The sequence below is a fragment of the Clarias gariepinus genome, chromosome 11 (genome assembly GCF_024256425.1).
Source record: "Clarias gariepinus isolate MV-2021 ecotype Netherlands chromosome 11, CGAR_prim_01v2, whole genome shotgun sequence".
In the NCBI taxonomy this organism is placed as follows: Eukaryota; Metazoa; Chordata; class Actinopteri; order Siluriformes; family Clariidae; genus Clarias; species Clarias gariepinus.
The window spans coordinates 22,426,592-22,452,671 of NC_071110.1; the positions used below are offsets into that span (position 1 = coordinate 22,426,592).

General features: G+C 40.9%; 1 protein-coding gene across 4 annotated transcripts in view; it reads left to right on the forward strand.

Annotated features, from left to right (window-relative positions):
• Window positions 1–17,064: 17,064 nt before the first annotated feature.
• igsf9ba (immunoglobulin superfamily, member 9Ba) overlaps window positions 17,065–26,080 on the forward strand; it is a 70,812-nt gene continuing 61,796 nt past the window's right edge. For all 4 annotated transcript variants that reach the window (XM_053506670.1, XM_053506672.1, XM_053506671.1 and 1 more), the window contains exon 1: window positions 17,065–17,314. In XM_053506670.1, the coding sequence (XP_053362645.1) occupies window positions 17,251–17,314 (64 nt within the window). In that variant the 5' untranslated portion in view covers window positions 17,065–17,250. The remainder of the gene's footprint in view (window positions 17,315–26,080) is intronic.

The following is a 26,080-nucleotide window of genomic DNA, read 5'->3' on the forward strand; positions in this document are numbered from 1 at the left end:
ATTGGATAATCTCTGTACAAGGTTCTCTAAGTGGAACTCAAGACTTATGTTCTTGGATTTATTATTTTATTTGACTACTTAATTAAATTGAATGGGTGTAATGCAATATCAGTTAACCTAAATAAATAAATAAATAAATAAATAAATAAACATGTGAATAATTATTGAGTTATTACTAACATATTATTATATTAGTGTTCTATTGGTGCAAACTTTGGGGAAAAAGAGCTGTATTATTCTAAAAAAGCATTAAAATAGTATTGTACACATGTACAATTTAGATATAGATAAATTTAGGTGAAGATCTAAGATTTAGCAAAATATTAGATTTTTAGAAACCGTATTAATTGGCAAAAAAAGCAGGGGAGAAAAGGTAATACAGTAATCTATGTACAGTATGCTAGAATATTAAGCATTCCATCTAGCATTTGGACCATATAACATTTCCCTATTAAAGATGGTTTTAAGTAGAACTATTTTAGAAATCTACCTAACCTGTGAATAACAATCTTTTCTAAAAAAAAATGGGTTGAATAACGTTGATTATCTTGTTACATTGGCACCTGTCAAGGGTTAGGATATATTAGGCAGCAAATTAACAATTGAACAGTTGAACAGGAAAATGTGCAAGCGTAAGGATCTGAGAGACTTTGACAAGGCGCAAATAGTGACGACTCGACACCCGGGGTCTTCCTGGTATGCAGTGTTTAATACCGATAAAGGAAGAAGAGCCACAAAAGTGCTCCTGCAGCATTAAACTGCTGGAAAGGGTAATGCTGGCTTTGATAGAAAGGTGTAAGAACACACAGTGCATTGCAGCTTGCAGCATATGGGTTTGTGCAGCCACACCTTGGTCAGAGTGCTCATACTAACCCCTGTCTACTGAAAAAAACTAATAAAAAAAAACCTAGATAGGATATACTACTGTGTTATAACATTTAATAGTATAAATATCTAGCCCATAAAAGTACATTATGTACATTAATAATGAAATAAAATAAACTGTGAATAAAGCAGAGCAGCTAGCAGGAAATACTCATTCAACTTTTCGCGAATGGAACACCAAATTCTTAAAAATCAACAGGTAACTTGTGGCGAACTTATGGAAGAGATAGATTTGTCTGTGTAAACTGTACACATAATCATTAACGAAGATCACTTGCACATTACAGGAACTTGGCTGGAAGTTATTCCCATGTTTCCCATACAGTCCTAAGCTCGCTCCAAGCCATTTCCTGTGAGGCCAGAGGTACAGACATAAAGCAGACCATCCGATCATGTTTCCCAGGGTACTGAGAAATCTTTCTAACTTTATGGTATCCAAGCACTAGTAAATTGCTGGGATAAGTGCATTAGTGTAGCAGGGGATTATACAGAGAATTAAGGGTCATTTTTGCTCTCATAACTGTGTTCTGTTATTCTGCGCAATCAAAAGTCCCAGTTTGAATTGAACAAATATCTCCTTACATGTTAGAAGCTGTACCAAATTATGCTTTTTTTTTTATTGTTTTATATGCATTGCCACTGTCATTAGTGCTTTATCTACAATGACTAACATGATCTGCTGTAAAAACATTTTCTTAGAGTAGCTGTTTTGCTTTTTTTTTTCTACACGGATTCTTGTGCTATAATTTGTTATGACACATTATTGCCTAGCCATTTTTAAAGCCCTGGTTTTCTTGAATAGGTTTTGTGGACATTTTACATCATAACTACATATAAATCTAAATAAACAAAAAAGGTGATGCCTCATTCTTTAATCATTAAAAAGTATGTGTCACGGGGCGCTAGAGGGCGTGATGGATCCAAGCGCAGAGTTAGACCTGATTTGTGGTAGTGCTTGTGTAGCAGACTGAGCCGGCCGAGTGGATGAAAGAGAAAGTGCCGGTTTAGCTCTGTGCTGTGGCGTGAGCAGAGTCTCGCTGGAATGCGGAAGCGCGTGTGAGCGCTCTGTGTGCAGCGTGGACCTGCACAGTGCAAAGAGCCGGTGAGGAACTTGGTGTGCAGCGCGCTTCGCGCAGTGTAGCAGAGACGTGGAGAACCGGCGGGCGAATGGAGACGCCGCACAGGTTGGTGGCTGGTTTTGCAAAACTTTATCGTGGTCGAAGGTGAGCAAGGTTCAGAGCCAGAGAGACAAGAGAAGGTCCGTGATCCGAATTCGTGGTCGTTGAGGCAAATCCAAGGGTCGATAACAAAACTCCGTGAGCGTGAAATCCAAACGTGAGACAGTGGCGTGGTCGAGAAGAAACGAAGCGTGGTCGGTAACAGGTAATCGAGACATGAAACTAACGCTGGAAAATTGGGCTACGAAAGGCACACAATAATCTGGCAACGTGACTGTGGCAGAGCGTGGTTTAAATAGGTAAGGAGGATGATTGCAGATAATGCACAGGTGTGTTGAGAGCGGAAGGTGAGGTGGCAAGAAGCAAGGAGTGGTTGGGAACGTGGAGCAGGAGTGCTTATATGATCATGGCAGAGCTGTAGCTTGACGGGTTGTGACAGTACCCCCCCCCTAAGAACGCCACCTGGCGTTCTAGTAGGCGCCTCAGGGTGAAGTCTATGAAAGTCAGCGATTAGGGAGCGGTCCAGGATGAATTTGGCTGGTACCCAACTCCGCTCCTCAGGGCCATAGCCCTCCCAGTCCACCAGGTACTGGAGACCACGACCGCGGCGGCGAGACCTGAGGAGTCTACGGACTGTGAAGGCTTCACCTCCGTCTATGAGTCGAGGGGGGGGAGGGGGTTGGATGGGTGGAGATAGTGGACAGGGGACCAGTCGGCGGATCTGGGAAACGTGAAATGTAGGATTGATTCTGCGCATAGAGAGTGGTAGAGCTAGTCGGACGGAGCATGGATTTATGATCCGGGTGATGGTGAAAGGTCCGATGAATCTTGGTGAAATTTTCTTGGATGTGGTCTTGAGGGGGAGGTCACGTGCAGACAGCATGACCCTTTGGCCGACAAGATATCTAGGGGCTGGTGACCGATGACGATTAGCCTGGCTTTGGAAGGCACTTACGGTGCGCCGTAGTTGGTTGCGGGCACGCTGCCATGTTCTCTTGCAGCGCCGGATAAAGGTTTGGGCTGAGGGGACGGCTACCTCCTCTTCCTGGGTCGGAAAGAGGGGTGGTTGATAGCCCAGGCAACAGTGGAAGGGGGACATGCCTGTGGAGGAGGTAGGAAGCGAGTTGTGGGCGTACTCAACCCAGGGTAAAAAGCGGCTCCAGGAGGATGGATCCCGGGTGGCCATGCATCTTAAAGATTTCTCCAGCTCCTGGTTGACTCATTCCGTTTGGCCGTTAGTTTGGGGATGGAAACCGGAAGAAAGGCTGGGGTTAGCACCGACGAGGTTGCAAAAGGCTTTCCAGAATTGGGCAGAAAACTGGGGGCCTCTGTCCGAGACGATGTCGACTGGGAGTCCGTGAAGTCGGAAGACATGGTTGATTAGCAGTTCAGCCGTTTCCTTCGCAGACGGGAGTTTCGGTAGTGGTATGAAATGGGCAGACTTAGAGAAGCGATCCACAATGGTCAGGATGCAGGTATTGTTTTGGGATGGTGGTAGGCCGGTGACGAAGTCGATGGAGATGTGGGACCAAGGGCGGTGGGGAATGGGGAGCGGTCTAAGGAAGCCCTCTGGAGGGCGGTTGGTGACCTTGTTCCTGACACAGGTGTCACAAGTTCTTGACATCCTCCTTCATCGTGGACCACCAGAAGCGCTGTTGAAGGAGGAAGAGAGTGCGTGCTGCCCCAGGATGGCATGCCAGTCTGGAACTGTGAGCCCAGTCCAACACCTGTGGTCGTACAGAGACTGGAACAAAGAGCTTGTCAGGTGGGACGGTGCTTGGGCCTGGTTCCCGTTCGAGGGTCTGCTGGACAAGCTGCTCCACAGTAAGCCGGGTTATTGCCACAAGACATTGGGGAGGAAGGATAGTCTTTGTTGTGGAAGCGTCCTGGGAAGTGGAGAATTGGCGAGAGAGGGCGTCAGGTTTAGCGTTCTTGGAACCAGGGCGATAAGACAGCGTGAAGCGGAAACGAGAAAAGAATAACGACCACCGTGCCTGGCGTGAGTTGAGTCTTTTTGCCGTTCTTAGGTATTCTAGGTTTTTATGGTCAGTCCACACAAGAAAGGGGTGGTCGGCCCCTTCCAGCCAATGCCTCCATTCTTCTAGGGCCAATTTGACCGCCAACAGTTCACGGTCCCCAATGTTGTAGTTGCGTTCAGGGGGTGTGAGTCTGCGGGAGAAGAAGGAGCATGGGTGAAGTTTGTTGTCCTCTGTGGACCTCTGGGACAGGATGGCCCCCACCCCAGTTTCGGACGCGTCTACTTCCACGACAAACTGGAGAGAGGGGTCGGGAAAGATGAGGATAGGTGCAGTGGTGAAGCGCTGTTTAAGATCCCTGAAAGCTAAGTCTGCCTGGTGGTTCCATTTAAATGAGATCTTGGACGACGTGAGGGTCGTAAGTGGGGCTGCGACCATGCTGTAGCTCCGGATGAAACGGCGATAAAAATTGGCGAACCCTAAGAAGCGTTGAAGTTCGCGTCTTGATGACGGTACTGGCCAGTCGGTGACTGCCCTCACCTTGGTGGGGTCCATCTGGATGCCCTCAGGGGAGAGGCAATATCCCAAAAAGGATGTGGACGAGCAATGAAACTCGCATTTCTCTGCCTTGACGTAAAGTTTATTTTCAAGTAGCCGTTGCAGGACCTGGCGAACGTGGGATCTGTGTTCCTTGACTGAGCGTGAGAAAATTAAAATATCGTCCAGGTAGGCAAAGACAAAGACATTGAGAAAATCCCTGAGAACATCATTTATGAGAGTCTGAAACACTGCCGGCGCTTTGGTTAAGCCAAAAGGAACCACTAGATACTCATAATGGCCGGTGGGTGTGTTGAAGGCAGTATTCCACTCATCACCCTCCCGTATCCTGACAAGGTGGTAGGCGTTTCTCAGATCCAACTTAGTGAAGACACGGGCGTCCTGGAGAAGTTCGAAGGCTGATGACATCAGAGGAAGGGGGTAGCGGTTCTTGACCGTGATCTCATTTAGCCCTCTGTAATCAATGCAGGGTCTGAGGGACTTGTCCTTCTTTTCCACAAAGAAGAACCCTGCCCCTGCTGGCGAAGAGGATGGGCGGATGATCCCTGCGGCAAGTGACTCCTTTATGTACTGTTCCATGGCCTCTCTCTCAGGGCGAGAGAGGGAGTAAAGTCGCCCCTTGGGGGGAGAGGTGCCGGGAAGAAGGTCAATCGCGCAATCATAAGGGCGGTGTGGAGGTAAAGAGATAGCCCGTGACTTACTGAACACCTGACTTAGGTCATGATAATCTGTGGGAACCCTGGTTAGGTCGGGGATCACCTCTCGTGGCGTAGACAAGGTTTGGCCCATAGGGGCGGAGCGTAGACATGAAGAGAGGCAGGTGGGACTCCAATCCAGGACCCTTCTTTTGACCCAGTCAATGTGTGGGTTATGCAGCCTTAACCAAGGGAGGCCTAAAACAATGGGTGCATGAGCATTATGAACAATTAGGAGCGAAATGAGCTCTGTGTGGTTTCCTGAAAACTGTAGGGTGATGGGGGCAGTACGGTGGGTAATCGGGTTTAATTTGCTGCCATCAAGAGCCTGAACCACGAAGGGTTGATGCAGGGGCGTGAGAGGAATATTGAACTTGGAGGCAGTGCAAGAGGAGATTAAGTTCTGATCGGCCCCGGAGTCGACTAGTGCGTGAGTGACGTGGGATTGGTCGTCATGGGTCAAAGTCACGGAAAAACATGATCGTTGGTCCGGGGAAGAAACAGATGCGGGGCCCCCCTGCATCCCCAGAACTACGGGGGGGCCTGCCCTTTTAGTGGGCAGGAGCGCACAGCGTGACCGGTCTGGCCGCAATAGAAGCAGGCGCCGTTATCTCTGCGGCGCTGGCGTTCCTTGGGTGAGATGCGTGTGCGGCCTATCTGCATGGGTTCAGGGGGTGCCTCGGAAGTGTCTAAGGTTGGTGCAGAGGTGCATGGTGTGAAACAAGGCTGCCGTTCAGACCGTCGAATCCGCTTGCGAGCGTCAATACGTGTTGCCAGGTCAATGAGTCCCTGCAGGTCCGAGGGGAGTTCACGAGCTGCAAGCTCGTCTTTCACTGAGTCTGTAAGCCCATGGAGAAAACAGTCAAAAAGAGCTTTCTCGTCCCAGTCACAAGAGGGAGCTAGAGTCCGGAAATCAATGGCATAGTCAGAGACAGAACATGCTCCCTGACGTAACTGAAGTATTTGGTTAGCTGCCTGATGTCCTGTGAAGGAACGATCAAAAACCCTCCTCATTTCCTCAGTAAAAGTTCTATAAGTGAAGCAACATGAAACTTGAGCATCCCACAGTGCCGTTCCCCACTCTCTCGCCTTTCCAGAGAGGAGAGTGATGATGTAGGCGACCTTAGAGCGCTCTGTGGGAAATGACGTGGCCTGCAGTTCCAGAACGAACGAGCATTGGGAGAGAAAAGAGCGACATGTGGCTGGATTCCCGTCATAGGTAGGCGGAGCAGGGAGGCGTGGCTCATGGACTGGAGAGAGCACCGGGGGGGGGATGTAGCGGAGCGGGTGCAGGAGGGTGCAGGAGGAAAGAGACTGCAAGGTTTCGGTGATGGTTTGAAGTGTAGTAGTGATTTGTGTGATTTCCTGCTGATGTGTACCTAAGAGGGTTCCTTGGCTCTCTAATGCCCCCCTCAGGCGAGCAGCCTCTGCTGGATCCATTCCTTTTGGCCAGATTATTCTGTCACGGGGCGCTAGAGGGCGTGATGGATCCAAGCGCAGAGTTAGACCTGATTTGTGGTAGTGCTTGTGTAGCAGACTGAGCCGGCCGAGTGGATGAAAGAGAAAGTGCCGGTTTAGCTCTGTGCTGTGGCGTGAGCAGAGTCTCGCTGGAATGCGGAAGCGCGTGTGAGCGCTCTGTGTGCAGCGTGGACCTGTGAGGAATGCTAAAGCGCCGCGAGTCGGCGAGAGCGTCTTGTGTGTCCTGTGCAGGAATGCGGAAGTGCAAAGAGCCGGTGAGGAACTTGGTGTGCAGCGCGCTTCGCGCAGTGTAGCAGAGACGTGGAGAACCGGCGGGCGAATGGAGACGCCGCACAGGTTGGTGGCTGGTTTTGCAAAACTTTATCGTGGTCGAAGGTGAGCAAGGTTCAGAGCCAGAGAGACAAGAGAAGGTCCGTGATCCGAATTCGTGGTCGTTGAGGCAAATCCAAGGGTCGATAACAAAACTCCGTGAGCGTGAAATCCAAACGTGAGACAGTGGCGTGGTCGAGAAGAAACGAAGCGTGGTCGGTAACAGGTAATCGAGACATGAAACTAACGCTGGAAAATTGGGCTACGAAAGGCACACAATAATCTGGCAACGTGACTGTGGCAGAGCGTGGTTTAAATAGGTAAGGAGGATGATTGCAGATAATGCACAGGTGTGTTGAGAGCGGAAGGTGAGGTGGCAAGAAGCAAGGAGTGGTTGGGAACGTGGAGCAGGAGTGCTTATATGATCATGGCAGAGCTGTAGCTTGACGGGTTGTGACAGTATGTGTATTTGTTTGTTGGACAAATTGGAAATTTTTGGGGTATAAAACTGTGGAGACTTGTTATTGTAAAATATTAAATGTCGGTATGGTAAAAGTACCATAAGTCCTACCACACCATCTGGTTGTTGATTATTTTTCTACAGATACATGTGTCATTCATCGAATCGCCCAATAGTGAAATTTTTGTCCATATTTGTAATATTTTACAATAACAAGTCTCCACAGTTTTATACCCCAAAAATTCCAATTTGTCTAACAAACAAATTAAAGTAAAGAGAGCCCTTTAATGCTCTGAAATCGTACATCAAACACTATGCTGATATTATCACCATATCCTAAAATAAACATCCTTGAATAGGAAATGCTTTTTTCTTCGGTTATGCTAAATTTACCACTGTCAAATTTGACTTAATCTTTTTAGATATTTAAATGAGTGTAGAATGCAGTTGCGTTGCAGTTGCAACGTGTCACTTCAGCCGTAATACGTATTGTACTGTACTTGAGGAGTCAAAGGGCACATTGATTAAGATTGGTATTTAAGATGCTAATGCCTATGTAGAATGCATGATTGCTTTCCTAACAATGTGAACATGAGATCTGATGAGTAGCAAAGCCAGTGAAAATACTGATTAAAACAGTATATACCCTGCAGCTCACATTAAAGTTCACAGCACATGACCCAGACTATGTGTGTTTTGTGTCGAGCATGACTGACAACCCTAAGTGGCCGAGCTCTAGTGTACACATAATGATGGCAGGGTATTTTTATACAATGCATCAGGCAATCAATGTTCATAAATGACAAAGACCATTACTATTTACTCAGGAGCTACTATTCTGTAGTATGTGGTGTAAAAAGGTCTAGTAAAAATGTAATTCTTGTGATTTGAAACCAAAAAAAAAAAGATAAATGATGTCAGACCTTGAGTAACTTATTAATCCCAAAGGGAAATTATATCGTTACAGCAGCCAGTTTACATATTATACAACAAGTAAGCAACAATTTATTTTAGTTAAAAGCAAATATTTGCTTGCAATACAGCCTTCGATTATTTGGGGTAAACGTCTATCAACTTAGCACACCTTGATTTGGTAAGAAATGTTGAGAAATGCTCCAGATTTAACAGTTTTTTACTTCCTTGTGAAGTAAGCCCTTCTTTTGACTTGTATTTATACTTTGATTGTTATCATGCTAGAAGATGATTTTTTAAAAACTTTTTTATCTTTATCTGTATAACAAAGGCTTGAAGCTATTGTGTCAAAATACAATATTGTTTGAAGCAACCCATGTTTCATTCATAACTAAAACTTCAGATCCAGCTGAAAAGAAGCAGCGACAGCGCATGATGCAGCCATCACCATGCTTCACCATGAAAATGGTGTTCTTTGAGTGAACTTTTAGAATTATTTTAAAATAAAAATTCAGACCATAACACCTTTTGCTACTTGCTTGTGGTAATTTAGGCATACTTGTGTTTTTTTTTTTTTTTCTAAAAAAAATTTTAGTCTAGCTTCTCTGAAACATAGCCCATAAATATGAGGGAATACAAAAGAGTTTTTTCATATGAGTGGAGTGACAATTACTTGCCAGGTTTACTGTATCTCCAGCTTCTTTAATGTTGCTGTAGGTCTCTTGACAAGTTCCTGCTCATTTCTTTTGTTTAATCCTTTTAAAGGTGTTGGAAGGACATCTGATTCTAGGTTAAATTTTTGTATGATTTTTAACCTCCACTACTGTACATGGTTATATTATCATGTCATTAAAATGCAATCCCATCATAAAACCATGACAAGATTTTAGGCACGGGAGGGTGGTAAAATGTGTGGGGCTTGGAGGATTAAGAGGTCTTGGGGTTTGTTAATGTAGGAGCAAGTTAAAGTAGGAAACTGAATAGTGCTGCTATTAATGGAAAAGAACTAACCGATCCTCTAGGCCACACTGTTAAAATGTTGATAATGCAACCACAGCAACAGCTTGCTCCATGATTCTAAGATTATGAATTTCTGCTGGACATTCCAATTAACACGACTGGCCTATTATGGGATGCATCATTACAGGTTGTAAAGGATTAGAGATTTAATTATGGATATTTGGGCATGCCTCTTCCTGTCGGGTTGTTTTAAGGGTCATTATGAATTAGGTACACATTGGGCCAATAATAATCCCACTGAGATGTTCTAATATTTGCCCTGCACAAGATTTATTGCCATTCTCAGCCCCTTTCGCTTAAGCAATCTTGCATTTGCCTTTCAATTGCAACTAATGCCAATTTGCTGTGCCATTAGGTTTGTTCCATCATACCACCGTTTCAGGAGCCAATTAATACACTTCTCCTTCACCGTGTTTCATGGTGTGTTTGGTTGCCTGGTAACAGGGGATTTTCTCCTAGGCTCAACTGATAGAGCCCTTTTAGAGTGCGGTAGTAGCAGGTCACCTGTGAACACAAGGCTGACCTGTTTAAACGGATTTAAATGCATTAAAGAATAAAAGTATGACAATGTTTGAAAAAAAAAAGTAAAATAAGAAGTGACATCATTTTATAACTTTTAAGCTTTTGCAGTTCAAAAATATGTCAGTCAAATGGTTCTGAATACTGTAAGGTTGTTTCCATCTAGAAATCTAGGGACCTCTGTACTCCAACTAGGGAATGTTGAGTCAAATGGTGACCATTGTATTTATTCCCAATTTTATAACATTTACACATGCTCATTTACACACTACAGGCTACTTTGGAAAGCCAATTAGCCTAATCTCCATGTTTTGTGGACTGAGGAAGGAAACCGGAGTACCCGGAGGAAACCCCCCAAGGACGGGAAGAACATGCAAACTCCATGCACCCAGACTTGAGGTCGATAATCGAACTCGGGCCCGGACAGTACTTACCACTATGCCACTGTGCTGCCGAGGAATACATTTATTGTATGAAAAGTTATTTATTTACTTTTTTGGTAGAATTTGTATTGGGGGTCGACATCCTATGAAAATGTCAAAATCTTTGTCTATTATGATTAGCCACTTTTATTTCAAACCTATTTATGTTTTATCGTTTATACTAAAACTGTCCATGAGTTTTTTAATTCTTAATTCTCTTATTTTGCTTATTTCACACTGAAATGTTCTTTTTGAAATCTTGAGGGCATCAACAATTGTATAAGCATTTCACTTCATATTATACTGTGTGTGACTGTGTATGTGACAAATAAAATTCTAATTTTAATTTTGAATTTACCTATTGGTTTACTAGGTTTAACCTGAACTGAAAGTTATCAGTTATCCCATTCTTTACTGAATTGCTATTCCTTATTATTTTAATTTGTTTTTGTTCCAATTATAGTTATAAAACATTGTATATGCTCTATACACCGAACAGCCATAACATTATGGCTGACCATAATGTTACAGTAAGTAGGTCCCCTTTTTTGCACCAAAATGTTAATGCACTCTGTGTTCTGACACATTTTGAACAATTTGAGTTACAGTAGCTCTTTTATTGGAACGAGCTACAAAGGACAGCCTTTGCTCCCTACATACTACATCAATGAGAGTTAGCCGCCCATGACCTTGTGCAGTTTTGAAGTTACCCTGACCCAGTGGTCTAGCCATCACAATTTGGCACTTGTCAGGAAAAAGGAAAGGAAAAAACTTGCTCCTTAATATGTTTGTAGATTTAAATGGTGACTATTCTGCATGTTCTTATGTGAAGTTTGGTGTTCCACGGGGTTCGGTTTAAGGCCTACTGTCATCTTCTCTTTACATGCTTTCCCTGGGCTACGTAATTAGTAAGCATAGTATTAGTTTTTACTCTTATGCTAATGACACATGTATATGTCACCCTTGGCCTGCTCATCAGGGACAATCTGATCATTTTGATTCATACAGTACACATTTTCTAACATTTTGTACACATTTCCATCATTTTTTTATTTTATAATTTTGATTCTATAAAGCTGCTTTGCGACAATGTGTGTAAAGCTGCTTTGCGACAAAGGTTAAATTCTGGTTTTGAAAGAAATGTGTCAGAACACACAGTGCATCATTGTTTTGGGGGTAAATTGGCGACCCACTCATATTGGGCATGTGGTCATAATGTTATGGCTGAACAGTGTATATTAGCTAGTTTATCACAAAAGTCTGTGCTCTGTAAACATGATAAAGTATATGGATATACCTGTCTGTCTACATCACCTGTGCAGCTTTTTTATCAAGTCCTTCAGTGTTTTATTTACCACATGAGTCCTGTTTGCTCCTAGTTCTTGTCTTTCCTGATTTTGACCTAGTTTGTGCATGTTTTGTATTTGCCTATGATGATACTGTGGCTGCCTATAATCTGGTCTCGTGCTGTGGATTGTGACCAAGATTCTTGAAAGAGCCAAAGTAAAGCCCTCCTATTACATCCAGAAGTCCTTCTGTTCTCATGTATCAACACATTTAGGGAATACTTTGCACAGCAAACGATGTTAAAATGTTTACAGATGCTTTCACAAATATGCCCACAATCATTTTTAGCATGAGCTTCCCTTGAGATTTTTTTTTTCTTGGAATCATTTTGCAGCTCTGTAATCTTACCGAGAAGAGAAAAGTGCCAAGGACTTGAGCTTGAAAAGCATGAGAATTAGAAAGCGGGATGTTTACTTTTATCTAAGCTTCTACAGGAGGGAGAAGGACAAAAGGACAACCCCAGGATCCCTTTGGCAAAAAAAAAGTGGTGGAAATCTGTGCACTGGAGACTTGCTAGAAAACTACACAAATATCCTGTTAGTTGTATAATTCTGATAGACATATTCTAGTGCAATGCATAATTCACACAATTTTTTTTATCATTGTAAATATTTTAGTAAATAATTCAAAAACAGTAAAGACTCCCAATCAAATTAAAGCATAGTATCTGGTGGCTGGGTTTGTGTTTGGGACAGCAGATGGCTGAAATTACAGTCTTTTATAAATATTTAGCATCAGAAACCTCAAGCTGTCCTAACAGACATTATGCATAGTGTGTGGAGGGTATGGCTTATGGACTACATGAACTGCAGCTATGAAGCCAAGACAGAGGAAGTGTGACAAAAACCATATACCAGCTGTTCATGAGGACTTGTGACTGCTGTCGCTTAATAGTTCAGGACAGGAATTTCCTACAATTTTGTACCTGAGCCTCCATATTAACTTAAACACGCATCTGTTTTATGGAACTTTCAGCAGCCTAACACACCGTATGACTGCAAAACAATTCCTGCTATCTATTATCATCCAAACCATTTCCACATGTTTGTGCCACTAAAAACGTTTCTGGGAGGCCAGCGTTTCAGAGTTCTAGTGTTCTAAGTCAGCTCATGACTCCAGCATATTGAGAGGATGGGTCCCGGTGGGGCTGGTTCCTCCCAGGGTTACTGCCATCTCAGCAAGGGAATTTTTCCTTGCCCCTATCACCTTCGGCTTGCTTATCACGGACTATCTGATCATTATGATTCAAACATATTTTCTTACATTTCATACACATTTTCATAATTTTCTTTTCGATTTGGTAAAGCCGCTCTGTGACAGTGACCATTATTAAAAATTATATATAAATAAACTTTAATCTATATAAAAAATTTAAGTGGTATATCTCTCTATAACATTGTGTGTACAGTAAATATATCATGCATGTGTCTAGAGAAAACCAGTCCTGCAATTATTAGGGGTTATTTCCGCAGAGGCACACTCTTCTTAATCTGAGAGCTGATGTTTCAGCATCTCTGAGGGTGAGCAGTGTTTTAGAAATGAAAATGTCTATCGAAGGGAATGACCTTGCACCTAGCTCTCTATACAGCAAATCAATGCAAGGCTCCTCCACACCCCATCAAAGCATAAACTGAAGTGAATACAAAGTTGAGTATTGAATTAAAATCTTTTTTAGCATTGTTTAAGTTAAAATCTAACCCATTAAACTCCCAGGACCTGAGTCCTGATATGAATTAGTCTCTCTTAACCTAAATTCATTACATTATCCTAAAAGTTTTTTTGTACAGGGTTCAAGTCAAACCAGGACTTTTGATTGTGTAGAATAGGAGAAAACAGTTATGATAGTTAAAAGTATCTTTATTTCACTATATAATCCCCTGCAACACTTATGCACTTATCCCAGGGTTTCACTAGCGCTTGGATATCATCAAAGTAGAAAGTTTTCTCAGTATGCTGAAGCCATGAGCTGATTGTCCGCTTCTCCTCTGAAACGCTGGCCTCCCAGAAACTTTTTTAGTGGCTTAAACATGTGGATAGAGGTCAGGGCTATACTGGAGAATGTGCCAATAACTCCCAGCCAAATTTCTGAATTGCACAAGTGGTGTTTGTAAATGGTTGTGTATATAGTTTCAAGGGACAGCTGTGTCTTTTCTGCAAGATGGCGAGGATTTCCAAGAAACAGGCATTCCACTCACCGACTGCAGTGGGCCCATCCTTGGCCCAGGATTGTCTTTTGTGAATATATAACCATGTTTTAAGCATTTTTAACACCCAAATGTTTCATCACCACTCAGATGAATATAAATAATTAAGGTGAGTGGCACTGTGGCTTAGTGGTTAGCATTGTTGTCTTGCGCCTTCAGGATCCAGGTTCGATTCCTGCCCACGTTTGATTTCCGTCTCTGTGTGCATGGAGTATTGGTGGGTTTTCTCCGGGTACTCCAATTTCCTCCCATAGTTCAAAGACATGCAGATTTAAGAAAGTGATAAATAATTATAAGTGCAATACGTAAATACATTCCTCAAATAACACATGCTTTGTTTTATAAAAATGGAATAACACTCAAAACCTAAACTGAATTTAATTCAGACTACTTTTAGTTTCCTATTTGGCAGCACCAGAGGCAAGCTTATAGACTAAATGAACATACATGGAATATCATTTCAAACCCCAGGGACGAGATCACAGAATGTTTTAAAGACAGCTGCTGTAATTGAAATGCATGTGTATGAGTGAGTTTACTGGAGCTTATTGTGGAGATAGCATGTTTGTGTGTTTATAATACTTTGTAGACATGTGCAGGTTTATATACTTTGGTTCAGTGTAAATAGGGGATAACACACTGGAATTGGGTGGAACTTAAATCAAACGTCATCATGACATGATTACGTAAGTTGTGATAATAAAATGAATCATTTGTATTTGTAACAGACCAAAGTGATGCTGTCCAGGAGACAAGGTTTTCTAAACGATTAACCTAAAAGCAGGGAATTGGTGACATTATTATACATCTCTATATAATAGTTGGACTATGTAATTTGTACAAAGCTTTCTGATTTTGTTTCTAATTAAAAATGATTAATGTGATGTGCAGAAGACATTGTACAGAGCTGTGAATTCCCATTTGAAAATAGTGCAGTTTATCACTGTCCATCATGTTTTTTCAGCACATTCATTATCTTTGATAAGTGGCTTCTCATGGGAATCTTTTGCATCTCTGTGGGATTAACACAATACAGAGCATTGTCAGGGAAATTATACTTCTCTCAGGCTTAAGCCTTAGTTGAGAAGATTGTAGTGTCGGAATAAAAATATATATAAGAATAGCTGTTGTCCTTCTTTTAGCTGCTCCCGTTAGGGGTAGCCACAACAGAAATTCCTTTCTATATATTTTGATTCAGGCAATGGTTTTTATGCTGGGTACCTTTCCTTATGCGCACTGGCAACTTTTTTTAATAAAGGCTTGGACCAAACACTATGAGTGCACTGCAATCTCAGTTTTGGTGCACTGGCTAGGAACTGGATTCTAGTACTGAATTTCACTGCAACCATATGTATGGTTGTGTACGTGACAAATCTAACAAAGTGTGACAAAATTTTAATTTGGACCCCAAATTCCATTAAAATAAAAAAATATTAGGAATTCAAATTTAATTACACCTTAAACAAAAACTCATTTTACTACTTACTTCCTTTTGCCATAGTTTGCCCTGTGTAGGAAGAAAGCGTGCATAATAATTAAAATTTTCATACTGTTAAATCCAAACACCATAAATGTGTTGCTGTGTGCTCCAACTTGTATTTTAAATTACATGCAGATGAATAAAAATATAGAAGGGTGCAATACCTAAATACATCCCCAAATAACACATGCTTTGTTTTTATAAAATTGGAATAGCACCCAAATCCTGAACTGAATTTAACTCTGTCTGCCTGGACTACATTTATTTCTTTAAATGGCAGCAGGAGGCTACTGGACTTAAATGTACATACATGAAATATTATTTCAGACCAAAAAGATGAGATTACAGTATTTTTAAAGACAGCTGCTGTAATTGACATGCTTGTAATAAAAGGAGGTGTATATAATGTTTTATTTGTGAAAAGAAACCTATTATCCAAATGTGTGATAATGTAATTGTCTACTATATATATAAGCATGCACAGTAATTCATTTCCTTATTTATTTTTACATTTCTTGATTTTCTTGGTACCTTACGATTTTACAAAAAATTTACAACAAATCTGTATTTTTGTCGGCAAAGTGGGTAAAGTTCCTTACACCTCGGTGCTCGTGTGATTAGGTTTGGTTTAAAGCTGTGTTAAATCTTCTCCTCATAGGTTTTCTACATGTTTACTGGTTTCTTCACCTTTTTCTAAAAATATGCCAGTCATGTCCGTATGGCGCATTAAGCCAGGGTGTCTTACTGGGCACCAAGTGTTTTTGGGACGGGTTGACCAGGTTAAAGAGGCTTCTGAAGATGAATAACTGAAAGAAAAAAAAGTATGATGCAACTTTTTAGGATGGTGCTATTGATATGTAAATCTCCACTAGATTGTATATGATTATAAAAATATACAAATATGCAGTATTTTTAAATTCTTTTTTGTATCTTTTTGTTAAGGTTTGGGAAAGGGAAATATCTCACTTTTATCAGGTAACTCTATGAACATACTTTATAACCCTACAAAACCCTTTAAAAAAAAAAATAGAAAACAAAGTTTTGATATGCTTCAAGTGAGAGCATCATCTGAAAGTTTGGTGACTATACAGATTCACAATCAGATACAAAGAGTTTTCTTTTTCTCCTTGCAGTGATAGCTGTGTCAGCCTAATTTTCAGCCCCAGGCTCCTCCACCCAGAGCTGATAAGCGGAAACGTGCTAAGCTGTGCATGCATGGCTCATCTGTGCGCATGATACTGCGGCTGCACCACTCTCCTCTTCTCTCCTTTCCTCTCCTCCACTCCGCTCCGCTACACCAGCACGCTCCAACTCACCTTGAGTAACCGCGTTCGGGATTACGCACACAATTAACCAATGCACTTCCCGACTGCTCGACACGTCAGCCAATGAAAAGGTAACAGGGGCGTGGTCTGCGGCTGCATTTCCCACTTCAGCGCTGCTGCGGGAGCGAATGGAAGCGCGGCGTGGGCGGAGCCGCCGTCTGAATTCCCGCACTGGGGTTCGCGTCGCGCTTGAGAAGCGTCTCCGTCTTCCACGAGTGTGTTGGTGCAGGTGTCCGGGGGGAGGATGAGGAAGAGGATGATGATGATGATGATGATGAGGATGCCATAAGAAAGGCGGGCAGGGGCAAGAATGAAGGGAGACGCCGGAAAGAAAGAAAGAAAGAGATAGAGAGAGAAAGAAAGAACGGGGAATATGATATGAATAACGGGAGAACGGTGCGGTGCGGTGCGCAGAAATCGACTATGTGCAAAATATTGCAAGGGCCACGCTGAGCTGTTATTTCTGGTCGGCGACAGTACTATGATTTGGTATGTGGCCACTTTGATAGCAAGCGTTTTCAGCACCCGGGGAACGACAGCTCAAGGTGAGTGCAAGAGCAGAATTTTGTTTGTTTTCTTAAAAAAAAAGAAAACATATATATAAAAAAACAGATATATAAACGTACACACGGCATTACTGCATTATTGTTATCATCAGCATCATTATTGTTGTGTTTGAGTTAAAAACAAACAGTGGGAAAACGTGACCAGGTGTGCATTTGTTTTTATTTGTTATTGTTCTCCTTCTTCAATCCTCGGATTCAATGCATAACTTGCATACAAGTTCAAAGTCTTTCGTTCCATTCATCCATCCTGATTGATCCTGCGCCTTATCCTGCTGTCTTGTCTTGTGTGAGGCCATGAGCAGCGCCCAGACACAAGGCGTGTAGCAGCGCCTCCAGCTCCATCACCTTTCATCTGTACACCAGCGCATTTCATGTGCAATTGAAGATCGAAGCGCTCTTTAAATGCATACTGGGCACGTATCGCATTGAAATGTTAATGCAGAAATGCATCAGATTAACCAATCCTAGACGGAAGCCTGTCCAGCATGCAAGAGACACCACAGTATGAGTTGCAGTCTGTGCACAGCAGTGTTGTGGCAGACTGACTGTGTGCTTGGATATATTCTCGGCATATTGCATGGTGTAGTCTGTTCTCCCTGCAGTCATTGGTATTATAAATCCGTGCAATCGCGTATTCTTTGCAGGCGCCATGCTACTCTGTTTTGATTGCACTACCAAACGCGCCTGCCATGGGCCTTGCGCATTATTGTTATTATTATTATTAGGAAATGAAACAGTGCATGCTTTGCTTTACGTTTTGTCCACACATGCATGGACTATTTAACCTTGCGTTTTCCGCGCGTGTCCAGGAGGAGGGGCCGCACGCTCGCGCTAATTAGGACTACTCGCGTGCATCTGGACCCCATACAATTAACGCCGCGTGCGTGGTTCTGGAAAGTCCGTTGAGCTTTGATAACCATTTCAGTATCAAATCACACACATACTACTAAGTTTATGCATTGTTTTTTTTTAATTGTTATTATAAGACGTTTCGTCTACTATGTTTTGGGCCTTTAGATTGGATTGCCATTAAAACGTGCGAGTGCACGAGCGAGTGATGCTCTAAAAAAAATGCACGCTACATCCCGAGTCCGCGTCTTCTTCTTCTTCAGGCGTTTGAATGAAAATTAAATATACTAAGTCTATGCATGAATTATCAGCACTGATTGGCTTGTTGGCGTTGGAGGTTCGCTGTGGCACAATGCGGCTTTGAAGGTAGCCTTAGAAACGAGTGAGCAGTGTGAAGAGCATCGGAAACTCACAAGCACTCAGTCCACTGGTCACTAGTGCAGCAGGCAAGGTCATCTCAGACCCAGACTGCTCTGAAAAATGTTGAGTTCATGCTGAAGATGTCTAAAAACGGGAAGATGTAAGCTGCAGGAAAGAAAGAAAGAAAGAAAGAGCGCCTGTGGGCGGGGCTTCACACTGCAGCTACAAATGAAGCAGAACATTAGTACTCCCTGTGTGTGTGTGTGTGTGTGTGTGGTCCGAGAACTCTGCCTACGAAAATCACTTTATTAACTGTACAAACGTTTGTAGCACAGTGCTGTTAAATTCTTCTGGCCTAATTGTCTATAACATTAGCTTTGTAAGTAGTTTTGACTCTAATTAGGTATTAATAAAGTATTAAGCCCATTCAGATAGGTACTGGGCATTGGTGGCTCATTGCTTGGTTTTTCTCCTGCCATGTGGACGGGCCCAGGTTCGATTCCCACTCAACGGGCAAACCCTAGTTACCGGATGCAGCGCCAGTCCCAAGCCTGGATAAAATGGGAGGGTTGCATAAAAAGGGCATCTGGCGTAAAATCCTTATCAGTTGTGTGTGCGTAGGATTGTCCACTGCGGTGACCCCTCGAATGGGAGCAGCTGAAAGACTAACAACATTCAGATTCAGTGTTGGACCAATGTTGATTGGGATAACGTTAACGGAACCGTGTTGCAAATGTAAATTTAAAACAACGTTTATTTACAGTCTATACATTAGCTCTACTGAAATCCATCATTGAGTGCTCATACTGCCTGTGCTATTTTTTGGTTCCCTGACCAGGCTAGTCACTGGTCCACGAGGAACCCCACTGGGGATGCTAGTAAATGCTCATGCGAGGGGTGTTCAAGTCAAACCAGGACATGTGATGAAATTTCTTGTGAATGATCGCGTAAACAGGAGCAAAGAAGCACAGAGTGGTGATTAGACACTTGGCAAAAATAAAAATAAAAATTTATGCAAACTGTTCAAACAAGGCTGTGAGTTATTGCTGCATCTCTCATATAGTCCTAACCTCACTCTGAGCCATTTTCACATATTTGGGCCATTAAAGGAGTTCTTGGAAGGCCAGCCTTTCGGATTTAAAGCAAGCAGTCCAATAATGGCTCCTACGTACTGAGAATACTTTCTGTCGTGAACGTATCCAAGCAGGGAATTGTATAGAGTAAAAAGGTAATTTTTACATTCATAACTGTGTTTTGTTGTTCTGCTCAATCAAAAGTCCTGGTTTGACCTGTATATTGCTTTGTCAAACAATGAATGCCATAAAATATCTTCTCTTATTTTATCTTCTTTGATATCTTCTTCTTTTGTCTTAAGTCATAAAATAATACACAACTGCAATGTACCAAATCGATCAACTTAGACATGTCAGAAAGAACAAAAACAAACCATAAACTTCAGCATCTGCAGTTTATGAGCATGTCAATGTATGCGGCGCTTAACACCTGAGATCTGTATGTTTTGTAATTTGGCATAAATGTTCTAAAAATACACACTTAAGGAAAAGAAAAAACTTTAAAATATTTTACTAATAAAATTATTGCTATACATTATATATTGATATATACAATGATATATATTTATATATTATTCATAATATTTTTCTTTTCCTGAAGTGTGTATGCATTTTTCTGTCCTTATTATGTTGTTTTCAGGCATTGTGTTGAAGTCATTCATTTAATGTTATCCCAACATAATTTTCTCAAAAACACGTTCGGTCTGATGTTGTATTTTAAGCAGATGTCGTTGCAACCTAATAAAATGATATTACAGTTTTAAGGTTTAAGAAAGAAAAATGCTAATTGATTATATTGTGAAGATTTCTCTTAATGTAGCATTTGCTGAGGAGAGTTTCTCCACCACAGGAGGCTCCTGGACTTCTTTTTCTGCCTACTCTGTAAAAATGACAAGCTGTTTTTTTGGATTATAATTTCAAAAAGACAAAAAAGAAGAGAGTCTAATGAGGGAATGACTGATCGACTGTAACATTTGTGATAACAAAAAGTAATCTCATGCCCAATTCAAAAAAAAGATATAACTGTAAATGGTTAAAAAGCCCAGGTGGTTAGTATTAATATAAATTCAGTAATTTGTAATGAGAGCTTTGTTGTTCTCATGGCTGTGGTAGAGTATCTTTGCGTTTACAAACTACCATGGATCTATAATTACTTATACTTATACAGATACAGTGTACATGATGGACTGGCGTCCCATTCTGGGAGTGTTCCTGCCTTGCATACCGAGTAACCCTAACCGGGATAATGAAATTACTTAAGTGGAATGAATGAATGAATGGATGAATATAAGCATTCTCTAAGCATGCACATTGAAAGAGAAGTGGCTGATACGTTCCAGAAGATGTAAATGCTTAAATGACCTGCTTAAATGAGCAGCCTTTCCTATAACCTAAGAAGGTAATGTACTCTAGAGATGTAAAATCATACACGCAAGAGTTTTACATATACATTTCCAGCAACTGATAACTATTACTGTAATGTCTTACTTCTCAGAATGGTTTATCTTTTGCGTTAATAGAGTCAGGGTTTGTGTCTGGTGTGGCCTGTAAGCGCAGAGTTTATGGTGGAAATTATGGCAAAATAAGGCATAATGTTAAAACTGGAAAGATGAGTATCATAGGACAGTTTCCATATCAGATTTTCCACCAAGAAAATGTTAATATTAGTAACACGATAAACTGTTAGTAAAATACTATATTAGTGAATGTAAACTCTGGTAAAATCAGAAAATCAGACATTGCTTTTTTAATTCTGATTTAAAAACAAAAACAACAACAACAACAATAATAATAATAATAATAATAATGAAACTGGCCTGGACTAATTAGTTGGTACCCCTAGCACAAATTAGAAATAATGTGACCATGGAGACATGTTAAACTAAAGTGCGTCCTGTATTTAACATCACAGTTTTTAAATGTTGAAATGAAGTCACTTTGCTGCTTGGTATCGTGGTGGGTAACACACCATAACATAGACCAAAAAAAGCAAATGAGACTAGTTGTCTGATGAAATCAGAATGAAAATTATCAACAAGAATGGTAAAGGTAAAGGCTGAAAGACCATCTGCAAGCAGCTAAATGTTCCTGTGACTACAGCTGCAAATATTATTAGGAAGTTTACAATCCATGGGACTGCAGCCAACCCGTCTGGACGTGGCCACAAGAGGAAAAATTTGACGTCAAATTGAACAGAAGGATAATTCGATTGATTACCAAACAACCAAGGACAACTTCCAAAGAGATTCAAGGTGAACTGGTCTCACCATCCACAGCTGTTTAAGCAAAAGAGGACTGAATGGAAAACGACCACTGTTGAAAGCGAATCATACTGGAATTTGCCAATTTGCACAATGACAAGCCAAGTGCTTCCTTTGGACAGAGCTTTTTGGCAAGGCACATCAGTTGCATGTTCATATACAGTACAAAAAAAAAGAGAAAAGAGTTAAGTGTTCTTTTAAAAAAAAGAACACTTAACCTACCTCGATACATGGAGGAGTCTCGTTTTTGCTCTGTGGGTGCTTTGCTGCATCTCTCACAGGGTATCTTGAATCTGTGCAGGATACAATGAAATCTCAAGACTATCAAGGCAATCCGGAGCGAAACCTAATGCCCAGTGTGAGAAAGCTCAGTCTTAGTCACAGGTCTGGTTTTTGGTTCTCTACTAGGATAAAGACTTAGCTAAAACCACCAATGGCTAAGTACAAAACTTTAGACTATTCTGAAGTGGCCTTCTGTAGTTTGGTGAAGGTATCCTTTAAACCAGCTGGAGCAGTTTGCTCAGGATAGGTGGTCCAAATTACCATTGGGACACATGCAGGAGTCTCATTGAGAGTTACAGTAGTCGTTTCATTACAGTGAGTGGTCGTGCAACAAAATATTTGACTAAGAGTCACATCATTTCTGTCCAGACCAGTTCCATTATTTGAAAAAATTCATTCTTTTGAATCACAATTTGAATGCAATGTCTGATTTTCGTTAGCCAGTTTTCATTAAATTATTATTTATTATTACTTTTGCCAGTTTCAAGTTATTTCACAGACCATGGTGGGTTTTTCTTTCTTTAATGAAACGACAATAAATTCATCTACAGTACATCTATGTGTATGTGTGTGTATATCACACTCTCTGGGATAGAATGGCATCCCATCCAGGGTGTATTTCTGGCTTGCCGCCAGTCATTCTGGGATGGACTGCAGATCCAGCATAACCCTAACCTGGATAAAGCTCTAACTGAAGATGAATGAATAAAATGACAAAGTCTGCCGGCAGAGTTTTTCACAATTCATTGATTTTTTTTAATGCCCCCGATAGTTAAAATCAGGTGACACCGTGAATGAACCAAGATAAGGAGAGAGACGGGGCACATTGACAGCTAACAACAGGGGCATTCACACAGCTGTCTGCTAATGCCCACCCTTGGCAAAGCGACCTGCTTTTCCACCTTGCAAAGCGGTGTTTGTTTGACCTCCGGCCTTCGGGTCCATACTGTTTCACCTGTTTATGATAGAACAGGAGCAACTTACTTTTCATTTTCTGCAGTAATTCTGTGTAACCTTTTCTCCTGCAAGAATTTAAGGGATTGTAAATCAAGCACTGGTTTGTTTTTGTATCTTATGGTGAAGGCATCCTTATTCTCCTAAAGCAGTTAGGGAACAGAGAACTTTAATGACTGAAATAAACAGAATACTATAATTACAGACTGCATTTCCTAAAGTTTATTTCCCCTTCCGATAAATTTTATTTTCCATTATCATGCACACTATCAGTAATCATTAAATCAGTAAACATGGATCCAGTAGTTTCCAGGTGATCAACTGTAATAAGTCTGGGTTTTATATTGCTTCTAGTAGTTTTATCCTATTTTCCATTGAACAAAGTCTAAAAAGGATGGTTGCAATCATTTAACTCTCACTGTTAGAGCTATGTGACTAAATCAATTATGCAGTTTAGTCAGTGGTGTGTTTAATCCATATGTAGGTAAACTTACAAATGTAAAGTGCTCTAAAATGAAATTAGTCATACAAAATATAGCACAGGTCTTGCAATAAGTACAAACTGTTTGCAAAATCTTCTGCAAAATACTTGCAAAACATTCTTATGTTGAGTTTATGGTGCAATACCGCCACCTACTGGACTCGAGTGTGGAGCAGAAGATTGGCAGGAAGAAAAAAGATAATCACTTTGTACACAACACGATATATACCTTTACCTTTACTTGAGGACTTTACTTAAGAAGTTTTCTTAGTGAGTACATTTTACTTTTACTCCACTACATACTGCAACAAATAACTATTAGATATTATGCATAACTGCATGATTTGCCTTCCCTCTGTGAAATGTAGCAGGTGTTTTAAATGGCATGGTCGAAGACAGCGATGAAAACACACACAGCACAACTACAGCTGGGAAGCAGGGAGAGAGAAAGTGAAAGGGAGGCTATTTTACAATGATTTAGAAGATACTGTAAGCTAATACAAGCTCAGGACTTTAAATACTTAGGAAAATTTAAAGGTAAGTACTTTTACCCAAATAGAAATGTAACTGGAGGACGATTTTGTTTTTTTGTTTTTTTTACATGGATAGTATTTTACCCAGGGTATCTCTACTTTTAGTCAAGTATAGAGTTATATAGGATATACTTCAGCCAGTAAATGTGTAAACAATTAACAACACAAGTTACATATAATTTAAATGGTTATTTATTACTTTAAATAGTTTTAAACCTGTAAAGTAATAATGCTTCTAAATCAATAAACCTTAGTGTGGTTTAGTTGAATAGAATTGAAAATCTCAATGCCACAAAATTGAATCGGACCGATGATTCACAGCCATAATACCGTACCTGTACAGTTGTGCAGCTTAAACGCAGCATGAAATCAGTTCAATAAGTTCAATAAGTTTGTAATGATTCTTTTCATAAAAACATGTTTCCACTCAAATTTAATGTATTTCAATTTTGTTATTTCAGATACAAATTTTTCTGTCAAAATAAATCCTTATTTGCACAAAGGTTAAAAGTATTTGTTTAATTTTTGAAAGTGGCTCTGACAAATCCAAATGTGTCATTCAGTGAGGCTCTCAGTACAGTCTGGGCTGAATTTGAGTAATAGTAGCACATATATAGCATACGCTCTCTTTCTCTGTCTCTCTCTCTCTGCATCCTCTCGCTTTCTCAACTTACTTTCCGTTTCTCTCCTCTCCCTTCCGTCAGCTGGAGTTGTCAGAGTGGCTCATTCCGTCTCCATCAGATCTATTAAATATTCAGCAATTTGCTTACTTATACAGATCTGCACTGTGTCTTAGAATAAGAAGATATTTCTTTTTGTACATTATCTTCTTTTAAAAGGAAACAAGAGCATGGATATGACATTCCTTGCTCTTTTCTGCGTATATAATTTACCACATTGCACTTGTAATGTTATTAAGGCAATGCGCTTATTGAGCTGCTTTGGGAATCCGCTATCCTGTGTGCAGATCTTTTCATAGATTAATTTAATGTAGAGAAAGTGGTTGGTGCCCTGCTGTGTTTCACTAAAGACCGCATTTCCTGGTGAGGATTTGTTCTGCTGTCATCGTTTTTTATCAATGAAAGCAATCAAATGCCTTCAATGTGCCTTACAGAAAGCAAAATGTACATTCTGCCTGGACATCTTTGATGTTCCACTGTGTATATACACAAGTTGGTTGAGCGTATACATAAAATAATTCAGATACAGATCAAGAGCTTTAGTAATTGTGCACATGATACATCAGGCTGGGGTTAAAATGTGATATCAGTGACTTTGGAGGTGCCAGACTGGCTGGTTGGAGTATTTTAGAAATAGCTAAGCTCCTGGGATTTACACACAGTGTGTAGTGTTTCTGCAATATATATATATATATAAAAAATCTAGTGAGTGTCTTATTGATGAAAAAGATCGAAGGAAAAGAGCCAAGCTGATAGGAAGTCTAATAGATGTTTAATGGTACACAACAGTTATGGTTTGGAAGGAACCTCAGTTGTGAAATCACAGTTTGGTACTGTAGGTTTTCGCAACAGTAAACAACAACAAAGATTTTTTTTTACATTTTTTATAAATTTTTACATTTATTATAAATTTATATTCTACAATCATTCCCTGAACATACAAATAATGCACATACAGTTAGGTACACCTTGCTAGTACTGGTTAGATTCCTATTTTTGTGCCTTAAAAAGTGCCTTTTTCATGGTATAGATAGTGACATGATAGCTTCATACAGTTGCTGCAGATTCAGCATATTCCAATGGTGCTTTGTTGGATTGAAATTTGGTGATTTGTAGGCCTTGTTAGCTTTGTGACATCTAAGTTCTCCTGTATTCATAAAGGGATGGACATGGTAAACAATACTCAGACAGGCTATGGCATCTACTGTAAACGATGCTCAATTGGTAATAAGGGGCCCAAAGTGTGCTAAGAAGATAACACAAATACACCAC